Genomic DNA, 11,405 nt, shown 5'->3' with positions numbered 1-11,405 from the left:
AAGGCTACTTTGGTATCGCTTTTTCTTATAACATCACATTTTTTTTTAAAAAAATATGTTTTTAAAGTGTGAATGGATTCATTTTCTATAGAACAAATTCAGTTTAATTTTCTGGCTGAGATTGGGGAAGGCAGCAGTTTTGATCCAGGAGTTTGTACATTAACTAAATAGCCCTTAGAAAAAGTATGGCAACTTTAATAAAAGATACTCTCTCTTGTTGGTTTCACTACTTAGAGGTAGTCTCGCACCATGCTAAATAACATTTTGTTGCCCATTTTACCCTATAATCTAGGGGATGTTAAAGATATGGTTCACCATATAACCTGATTAATTGAAGAAAAATACAGCTTCTTATCGCTGACATTATGAGGTTAGAAATAGCATCCTATGCTAATCTGCAATGCCAAGAAATGAAGATGGTTTAAATCAGATCTCATGACTAATGCATAAGATCCAAAGTTCTTTTATTCCTGGCTATTTTAGAAAACTGGGGTGTATTTTTACCCTAAAAACTAATTCTATAAGATTTATTGAGGTAATACAAAATGCCTTATAATTAACATCTATCTCACAATTAAGATTTATCTTACCAATGATCACAGAAATGTTAGCAGTTTCTCCATTTCAATTTTTGTAAAATTATGCATATGCCATGGTTTAAGTCCAGATTCCATGATATTTGATGCTTCTTATTGTTTTTTGATATGCAATATTTGGAAATACAATTTTCCGTGATAAAATGAAAAGTTTAGATTGCTTTCTGCAGTCACCGTTTCCTTTTAATTGCACTTGCTGTGAATTCATTGAAACAGAAATATATCCAGCCATAAAGTAAGCCTGTTATTTTTGCTTGTTTTTGTTTTGGTCATGACAAACTGTGAAATGCTGTGTTTTTCTTATAGTTCTAGTCCATGAAATCTGCAATCTTTCCACTTGATTTACGAAGGGCCCTTAATTACTGCTGTCATTAGCACCTAGTGTTCAAAACAGTCTGTTAAAATGTACTGTTAGTCTCACCTCCAAGTCCCTGCTTGCTTTATTTTATTTTTTTCCCAAGGGTAAGTAAAACAATAATTGTCTTAATAACAATCATTATATACAGTGAATTAATAATATTGCAAGTTTTTTGGTGCTTTTTTCCCCCCTGTTTATTCAGAATTCGGTATTTTTGTGTTAAGACTGGTCCAGAGTTCGAACAAGTGTCCATAAGCAGGCTTGTTACTAGAGAGGACTTATTACCTGTGTTTGAAAAACAAGTCACTCATTTGCCTTTCTCTTTCCACATGGATGGGAATGACAGACGACTGCTGTGAGGCCGCAATGTTTCTGCCTGGTCATGCACAGTTCTGCAATATAATGCATAAATGTATAACAACAACTTGGGCTCGCAGGCTACCTCGCTTGGAATAAGGAAATCCAGCCAGGCGCGTCCCCGTGGTTGTCCTCGCGCGCGCGCTCGCGGGCGCACGCGCACACACGTACACACATGCACATATACACTCACACACGCACACACAGGTCAAAAGTTGATTCATTCCTGAGATCCCAGAAATCTTTCTTTTCCCGGTTCCTGGCGGCTCAGGCTTCCTAGTCGGGGTAGTAGTGAGGTTGGGGCGTGGGAGGGGNNNNGAGGAGGAGGAGGCGGCGGCGGCGGCGAGCAGTTGATCATTGTGATGGTGGCAGGAGCAGCGGCGGCAGCGGCAGCCCAGCCGAGCGTTAGGGGCTGCTCTCCGCGCGGCGTTTTCCAAAGGACTTCACCGATCTACTTTTGCAGTCGCCTCGGACTGTCCATGTGTTTACTTCCCCCAGCCCGAGGATTCGATATCTAGGTTCCTGTGAAATGCAACTGAGCAGCCAAAGTACTTTGAGAACACGGGGCGGCATAAACACCAAAACTTTTTTGTGGAAGGAAAATGCAATAAGCAAGCTTGCCGTTTTCCGATGCGGTGTGGAGTGAGTGTGTGTCGCGCGTGTCCGCACTGGAGGCATATGCTTGTGTGTGTACATGGGGTGTGTTTTTCGGTACGTAGGGAGAAAATGCTTGTCAACTACCGGAAATCTCCTGGAATTTATTAGAAAATAATGGATTATAAAAAGAAGGCAGGCGAGGAGCGGATCTCCCCTTGAGTTGCAACCCGATTTGCTGCTGGCTCAGTTTGTTGTGATTCTTTTTGTTGATAGGTGTCTGATGGTATTCCGATAACACCCCCCTTTTTCCCCCCTCCAGCTTTACAGTTTAAAAAAAGGAAACAAAAAAACCACCCCAAAATCTCTCCCCCTTTTTTTCGCCCCGTCGGGATCGCTGTTTCCATCCATGTGCTTGCGTCTCCCCCGCGTTCCACTTAAACTATTTTAATCCTTGGACCCAAGGAGGAGGCTGATAGGGGGGTGGATAAAAAAAGTTCTTCCAAAATAGTGTGCCCGGGGAGCAGGATGGGGGATTTCGCAGCCCCCGCTGCTGCCGCGAATGGCAGTAGTATTTGCATCAACAGTAGCCTGAACAGCAGCCTCGGCGGGGCCGGGATCGGTGTGAATAATACTCCCAATAGTACTCCCGCTGCTCCGAGTAGCAATCACCCCGCTGCCGGCGGCTGCGGCGGCGGGGGCCCCGGCGGCAGCTCGGCGGTCGTCCCCAAGCACAGCACGGTGGTCGAGCGGCTCCGCCAGCGCATCGAGGGCTGCCGGCGGCACCACGTCAACTGCGAGAACAGGTACCAGCAGGCTCAGGTGGAGCAGCTGGAGCTGGAGCGCCGGGACACGGTGAGCCTCTATCAGCGGACCTTGGAGCAGAGGGCCAAGAAATCGGGCGCCGGCACCGGCAAGCAGCAGCACCCGAGCAAACCCCAGCAAGATGCGGAGGCTGCCTCGGCGGAGCAGAGGAACCACACGCTGATCATGGTGAGGGCGCACTGGCAGCGGGCTTGGGGTGCGCGTGGGGGGGGGGCGTGAGCTTCTTACTGGGTGTGTGAGGGTCTGTCTGATTTGCACCGTGGGTGAGGTGGGATGAAGCCGAAGGGTTAACGTCAACTTTTCCTAGGGAAAAAGCTGTCGTCGCCGCTACCTGTTAATCTGTCAGGGTTGTCAGATTTGGGGAGGAGGGGGTGGGGGGAGAAGCCAGTCACGACTGCGAGGGGCGGAGGGAGCCTCGAGGAGCGCCGGGTGAGGTGCTGGAAAAGTTTCCTCCTCCCTTTCTTAGATACAGATTTGAAAGAGAGTGAACCCCAGAGTTGAAACCTTGCTCCTCCTCTTTACCGCTCCCCTCCCCATCTCTCGCCGCGCCGCCTAGCCTCCCAGGACCCGTCCCCTTTCGCCCACCCCTCTCTGCACATCCGCCGAGTGTAGGGAGAAATTGATGCTGTCGCAGATTCTGGGCGGGCACAGGGCCCTCAACCCCTTGGGGGAAGGGGTAAGGGAGAGTCTCTCCTCCCGTCTCAAGCTCACCCCCTTTGGGCTGAGAAAGTCTGAGAGTTTTGTGAATGAACTTTGAAGTGGGTGAGAAATGAGCGAGGCTGGCTACGCGCGCGCTCGCGGGAGCGCGCGCGGATGCGGGACGCGGGTGCGCTGCGCTCGCGGCTGGAGACCCGGGGCTAGCCCGGCAGGTGGAGCAGTCTGGAGGGTCGGGAGGGACTCGGCCCAGCAGGGGCGGGAGGCAAGAGCTACTACGCCCAGGGCTTGCGCTCAGAGTCTCCGCGGCGCCACTTGGCTTGGGGTTCTCTCCGCTCCTCTTCCTAAACTTGCTTGCACCCAGTCTTCTCCGCCTCACCCCCGCCCCGCTCCTCGCCAACTTTCCAGGCCGGCGTAAGGAGCCTGAAGGAGTGGAGGATAGCGGGGAGGTGAAAGAGGCTTAAATGGCTGGGTGGGTGGGTTCGAGGCAGGATGAGCAGCCAATGGCTTAACTTCTAAGGGAGGAAGGGGCAGTTCCCACCCCCTAACCCTGAGGGTGGAATCCTTTCTCTTATCTCCTCTCCCGGGTTCTTGGGCTTTCCTTTGGTGTTGGTGGGGGGGAGGCCGGAAGCTTGGGAAAGGTGTCTACACCCCCTCCCCCACCGCGCTGCCAGGCTCGGGGCCGAGGGTGCGCGGGGTGGCGAGGTGGTGGGAATGCTAGCTGGAGCGTGCCCGCTCCCTGTGCACTCCGCGACTCGANCCCCCGGCCCCTCCGGCCCGCCTTCCCCCTCCCTTTTGGAACGCGGTCGTGGGGGAGGGTGCGGGAGGCGCTTTGTCCGCCTCGCGGCCCTGCTCAGCCCAGGGCGGCCGGTGGGGAGGGGTGCTGCGCCCGCGGCCCTGCCCCCTCCGCCGCCCCCGGCCGCCTGCGCGAAGAAGGGGCCGACTCGGTTGGACGAACCACGGTCTCAGAGTCGGGGAGGGAGCTTCTCGCTTTACAAACAGGAAGCCAAAAGCCACTGACACACTGTAGCTTTTCTGATTGTACCCGGAGGCGGGGCGGGACCTGCAGCCTGGGTACCCAACGCGTACCCATTTCTCTTCCAGACCCCGCCCCGCTCCCGCTCTCAGCGGTGGAGACCCACTTTGTGAACCTGAGACTGGGATAGAATTTGAAAGGCATTTAGGATTTCAGCTTTACCCACCCTCGCCCCCTTTTCGTGTGTGTGTGTGTGTGTGTGTGTACACCCCCTGCTCACAGATTGTGTAGAAATGGGCGTTTTGCTTGAAATTCCAAAATCCCCGTCCCAGGGAATCACGACCCTAGGTGATGAGGACCGTCGAGGCGCTTACTTCGCCAGCTGGGCGACTCTGGAACAAAAGCCAGTGTCGTCCCCTGTGCTGGGTCGCTTTTGATCGCTGCGAGAGCAGAAGAGTTTGCGACCACAAAGTTTTCGTGTTTGGGTTATGTTCTTACCAATAAGCTTTGGGATGGGTAGGGAGGACTCGGGGTGCGCGCGCCTCGGTTGTAATGCATCCGCAGGTGGAAGTAAGCCCAGCGTCCTGACGTTACCTGGGAGGCGCAAGCCCAAGCCAGAGCTGCCTTTGCAAATGAAAAGATGATGCTTACTTGAATAGATGAAGACATCAGCTGTAAATTTCATAATGAATCTCAGTTCACCAAGGTGACAACAGAGACTTGAAAAATGATTGCCAGAAAATTAAAAAAAAAATTTCCCTATCAATTTTTGTGACAATAATTTAGCCTATTGACTATACTTGGCGCCAAGGCACAGAATAGGATCATATTGTAGCTTCCACTGTTTCACATATGCATCTTTCACTGATACCAGTGCGAAGTATGTGTGATGAATGTTATGAAAATAAACAGCCTTAAATCTTAAGCAAAGAGTTGTGTATAAATTCTGTGTACTAAAAAAGGAAAAAGAAAAATTAACATCATCCTCTCTACAAGTTACAGTTCCTTTCAAAATAATTAGTTTAAAAATTCACATCAGCCTCTGAAATGAAGACTATTTTAACTTAGCTTATGTGTGAGATAAAATCTGAAAGACAGAAGTTAGGAAGAAAATGTTGATCTTCATTTTCTTGAATTCACTCCTGAATTATAGTTGTGCTTCAGTGAGGCACAGAGCAATTAAATGTAGTTCTCAGATTGGGCTCTCCATTTGGAAAGCCCTTAAGAAAAACTATGATCAACCACAGACAAATAATAATAAGGATGATGATAAAAATAAAGGTGAATCTTTTCTATTTTATTGCTATTGTTTATTTTGGGGGGCCAATATGTTGAAAGTACAAAATATTGATTAATCCTCTTTCTGCCTGGCTTGGGTTAAGAAGGCAATCTAATGAGGGCTTTATATTTTTGGATTGTTTTGCTGTTTTAGACATTAACAAGCAGGGGCATGTACAACCGACTAGAAAGCAAAAAAGCAGGGTGGGTTAGGGCAAACAGGCATTCTTTGGCTCCAGGCTGTTGTATAGGGTCCTGAGTTTGTCTGGGTTCTCAACAGCACAGCTGATGGAACAGGTGGGACTTCTTAGTTTTGAAATTGCTTAACCTCAGCTAGGAGGTCCTTCTAGACAGAGAGCTGAGCTCCTACCCCAACCCCAATCACTACCATTTTGTTTATAGTGAGGGGCTTTTCCCTCCAAACACTTGTTGATGAGAGCTCTTGATTTCATTTATTAAAGAATCCCAGTCACAAAGGTATCTTTTCCTAAAATAATTTTTTATGGAAATAAATGGAGTTGTTGTTTATTTGCTGTCCTTAGAACTGAGGTTCTGGTTAGGGTTTTTTAAAAATATTTTTTAGTTGTAGATGGACACACTACCTTTATTTATCATTATGTGGTGCTGAATATTGAACCCAGGGCCTCACACATGCTAGGCGAGCGCTCTACCACTGAGCCACAACCTCAGCCCCCCTGGTTAGAGTTTTAAACTAAAGTTCAATTAGCAAAGTTCATTTTCAAGCCCAAAGATAAATTGAATTGACAATGGGTGATCATTCAGGCATACTGAACAGCACCACAATGAAGTTTTCAAAATTTCAAAATGGTGGTCATCTTACTCCACATGGATAAGACCCATATTGTTTTCAGGACCTTTTCACTGCACTACCATCATTATAACTTTGGGAGCATGCTTAATTTATAGAGCATTTACAGACTACATAAATCTGTGTGACCTTTGCTCTGAAGAATTTATCAAATAAAGTTCACTTGATTCTAATATATTAATGACTGGGTGTTGGAGACCACTGCACCCCTGCTGAAATGTTCTCATCCATTCCTGAAAGAGATCCAGGCAATGTCAACATATTAGCCCAGTGCTAAACCTTCTTATAAATGAATTGGGTTTGCTATTCCTGATCCTACTGAGGGTGATACTCTGGCTCTGCATCCAGGTTTCTTTGCAGGCTTGTACTATAATCTATTTCTAAATCTTTCCTATGATAACCTTTTCATTGGCTTTTCCTGTTTTGCTGCTGTTGTGGAGGATAGGACATAGCTGTAACTTAACTTCCCATAGCCCAACACAGTGTACTTTAATAAGTTTGTGGGAAACTTTTTAAACTTGGATTTCTCTGTCCTAAACATGTTCTGGTATTTTATTCTCAAGAAGCAATTTTTTTTTTCTTTTTTTCCTTAAGCTCTAATACGTTTAATTCTTTGATTGTGGTATACTTTCTTTTAGTCCTAGGCAGCCAATGGTCAGAAAGTAGAAGTACAGTCAGTTAATCATTAATCTTAATCTACAAACTGCTCTTCAGGCTGAGTCTTTCCCAGGGAAAGTTGCTGTGTATGTGCTCTTTCTAGACTGACTTTTTAGAGTTATAAAGTCAAACTTTAGAATCTTTTGCAAGTTTTCTGCCACCTAATATGAGAGAAATGAGCAGTTCTTGTATATGGTTCTGGTAACATTCTGTGAAAAGGATAAGGATCTTAGACCTTAAAGTCAAGTTAAAGAAAGTTATTATCTGTAGTCCTTTGTGAGACCAATAGTCAACTAAAAGAGATGTCCTGATGGGGATCATTCATTTGGGTAGGAAGAAATGGAAGCCCCCCCCATCCTTTGACCCCCCCAAACACACACACTGGTGCTGATGTCATAGAAGGGCTAGGACTCTAGTATAATAAAGCACATTGCACATTGCATAGTAATTCTTAGACACAATTGAAGTACTTCTCTTTTATCGAAGGCCACTTGTAGAAATTTATTTGTGATGAGTGTTCTGGGTTTGTTCATTAACTGTCCTGTGCCACACTCTTGAGTTTAGGATGGCTAAATTCTGTCTTTTTCCACATTAACCATCATAGAGAAGTGTAACATCAATCAATCAGACATTGAACTCCTACAAAGAAGAACATATTTAAAACTCACTCTCAAGGTGTTCATAATATCTGCCTCTTAAGTCTCTCAAATACCTTTACATTTTCACTCTGTTCCTCCAGAGCTGATTGTTGAGTTTTAGATCCTGAAGCTGCAGCTGCTGGCTTTGTTTTCCCTCCCCCCTCCTGCTGCCAACCTTTTGGTCTTTCCCCTGGTCCTTAACACTTTCTCCAAAGAGTGGGAAGAAGCAATAAGAAGAGGAGAAATTTAATTTTGGTGCTTCTGGCTCTCATAACTAATGAAACAACTGGGTAAGACACTGCTTTGGATTTAGTGTGGATTTGATTTTAGACATTGTTTACCCTTCCTTAGCACAAATAATAGAGAATAGATCGGATTTTTAATTTCATTCATTCAGCCATATTGGTACACAACCCATAGTGCTTCACAGAAGTTAAAAGTGTGAAGTCGTGTCCTTGCATCCTGGGCTTTGACAATGTGTATTCTTTGTAGGTTTCATTATTATTCTAGCTAGTTTAAAGGGAATACAGACTTTTTTTTTTCTTTTTTTAAGTCAGCATAGTAATTGGGCTTCAGGCTCTTGCTCATCTATCCTATGATACTTTAAGGAAAATAATAGGCATATAATATGCTCTACATTCCTGCTGTTTCAAACTAATTTGACATAGTTATCTGGAAAAAAAAATTAAAAACAACTGATTTATACATGATTGCTGCACTGTTTTAACCCCCCACTCCCAAATTTAATTTTTTATTTAAAAATATAGCTTTTTTTTTTTTTTTTAAACAGACACACTCCAGAACTCCATTATTTAGGTTCAGGAGTTGGAAATACAGCTTTGGGACAATCAGCTATCAAGAACTGATTAATTCTCTTTTACTTAATTTTTTAAAATTTAAATCTAATAAAGTGTAAAAAAAAATACAAGTTTGGATAAAATCACTCAGAAAATGGAGTTGAGGCTTCACTATTTATCAAATACTTAAATATCATAGGGTTCTACTCAGTAGATAAAAGAGGAGAACACACTTTGTTTTTATTTTATTTTGGTCTAGATGGCTATTCCATCTGATAAACTGTAGAGAGGCTTTTGAGTTCCTTTCTGCAGTTGGGAAAGAAACACAACCATTCCCTTAGGGCCACATACACACATGCAAAGGAAACGGAAATTACTAATATGTCGCAGGTTTTCCTTGTTTGGGGTGTGTGTGTGTGTGTGTGTGTGTGTGTGTGTGTGTGAGAGAGAGAGAGAGAGAGAGAGAGAGAGAGAGAGAGAGAGAGAGACTGTTCTTGTGAGAATTTAATAAAAATCTCAAAAGGCTTGCAATGTTTGCTCTGACAGAGGAGAGTGATTCCTTAAGAACAATTTAGGCACTTCCTTTTAGTTATATAGAACCTCTCATTGGCTGGAAATGACCTTATGTTGAAGTAGAATCTTTTAAAATACTAATAACTAACATTCATCCCCTTTAGCATTGGCTTCACAACTGCAGAAAACTTCAATGACACATTTGATTCTTAACTAGCAACTTTCAGAATTTCCCTTCTAACCCCTGAGGTCCTCATCCTGCTGGGTAGAATCTGGTTGTGTCAAGTTTCACATTTACGGATGCTGCAATCCTCCATTGCATCAGCATTAACTTCTGCTTGGGAAGAGATTAGGATACCAGGATGTGTGTCCCCTTCCCTCTCCTAGCATCTTTCTCCACCTCCAGGACGTTTGTCTGCACAGGGGCTTCCTTCCTGGTCAAGGGAAAAGGCAGAAGAGCACCGAATGCATTTGTGTAGGTTCAACCTGCCTTGTGCCTGTGACTCAAAAGGATCGCAGGGCTTCACATCCTTTATTGTCTCAGTGGTGGGTTATTTTCTGTCTTTGTTAGATGCTGAAAGTAGCTCAGTGAATGAGAGTGAATCTAAAGGGTTGGTTCCCCAGTAAAGAGTTTTAAGGAGCTAACAGTAAGGGAGAAGCAAACGGAGATGCGCAGTTTGGAGGCATTGCTGTAATGGATGGCAGGGGAGATGGGTACAGGAGAGAGGATTGGTTTTGCCCATTTGTGGTAAACCATGTCCTGCTGTTTTGAGAGTTTACAGAAGAAGACTATGCTTTTAGTAGTCTATCCTGGACCTGCAGACCTCAGTGAAACTTGGATGTGAATTTTCAAGAGCTAATTGCTATATTATTTGTATAAAAAAATTGGGAAAAAATTCATGTTCCTAAGAACATAAATTTATTTATTCTCTTAAATGATTACTACTGCCATCTGAATGGAATTACTATGAAATTCCTTTAATTCAGTGATTCGCAACTGGGAGAGATTTTGCCCCATCCCCCAACCAACAGGAACATTTGACATTTTTCTTTGTTGCAAACTTATGGGTGTTACAGATATTTAATGGGTAGAAGCCAGGGATGCTGCTAAATGTCCTATAAGGTACCCACAACAAAGCACCATCTGATCGCAAATGTCAGTACTATTGCTGCTGAGAAACGCTGGTTGATAGAGGGAGCATCCCTAGAAAATTGAAAATATGGCAGAGCTTGGATTTGCACAATATGGCTTTACTCACGTTCTGAAAACATTCTTACTGCTTCAGGAGTGCAGTGAGGCAGCACTACTATGGGAGGTAGAGAGTCCTTAGTAGATAACTGTGCTGCTTTTTAGTTCTGTCTTGCTGGCCTAGGTAGGACCTTTTGCCTTTTACTTTATGAATATCAGCTCTGTCCCCTTGCCTGTCAGAAGGTGAACAGTTGTTCTTCTTTTCATCTCTGGAACAAATGTTAGGAACACACGAGTTAGAACTGTAAGAGTCTGCTGCACAAATGTTAGCTATATACATATATTTTTTTAAAATTTACTTTTTGGTACTGGGCACTTATTGTTTTCATTAACATATTTAACAAAACCACAAAAACCATTTTAGGGGGCACTTTATCACCATCTACATCCTCAGCCCTTTTTATTTTTCATTTTAAGACAGGGTCTTACTAAGTTGTTCAGGGTCTTACTGAGTTGCTGAGGCTGGCCTTGAGCTTGCAACCCTTCTGCCTCAGTCACCTGAGTCAGCTACCTGAGTGGCTGGGATTATAGACATGGGCCATTGCACTTGGCTTGTTAAAATTACTTTCATTTCACTTTGTTGTTACTTCCCATCCAAATGCAGACTAAAAGTTGAGTGATTTGAGGCTTATTTTGCTCATACCTGAGCCAAGGTCTAAGGAATCTGCAGGGGGCAACAGTTGCTTCTGGGGCTGTATTCTAGCTACTTGGGGATTCAGTGGTGAAGGGGACATCCTGATTCTCACTGGATGACAGCAGGGCACAGTTGCACATTGCAGATTAACTTCCTGAAATGGTATTTGTGGTTTTGTCAGACATGTTAATGGAAACAATTAATAAACTAACATTTAGGAAAAGCCTAAGGGTGCTAAATGGTTTGTATCTTCTTGCAAGCATTGCTTTCTGTAACAAAATTACAGAATTTATTTCAAGGGAGGAAATTAGGTGCCATGGTGGGGAATAAGATTGAGGTATGTTTACTAAAAGTGAGGCGAGTTATCTCCCCCGCCCCCTTAGCTCTTTCTCTCCCTTCCTCCCTCTTCTTTCTACCTTCCCTCCTTCCCTCCCTCCTTCCCTCCCCTCC

General features: G+C 44.6%; 1 protein-coding gene across 2 annotated transcripts in view; it reads left to right on the top strand.

The window, feature by feature from the left end:
• Positions 1-1,607: 1,607 nt before the first annotated feature.
• Positions 1,608-11,405, top strand: part of Maml3 (mastermind like transcriptional coactivator 3) — a 394,119-nt gene continuing 384,321 nt past the window's right edge. For both annotated transcript variants that reach the window (XM_048812083.1, XM_015479054.2), the window contains exon 1: positions 1,608-2,898. In XM_048812083.1, coding sequence (XP_048668040.1) covers positions 2,434-2,898 — 465 coding nt within the window. In that variant the 5' untranslated portion in view covers positions 1,608-2,433. The remainder of the gene's footprint in view (positions 2,899-11,405) is intronic.

This window comes from Marmota marmota, unplaced genomic scaffold (genome assembly GCF_001458135.2).
Source record: "Marmota marmota marmota unplaced genomic scaffold, marMar, whole genome shotgun sequence".
In the NCBI taxonomy this organism is placed as follows: Eukaryota; Metazoa; Chordata; class Mammalia; order Rodentia; family Sciuridae; genus Marmota; species Marmota marmota.
Note: the sequence above shows the minus strand (reverse complement) of the source record. Positions and strands in the feature narration are given on the sequence as shown.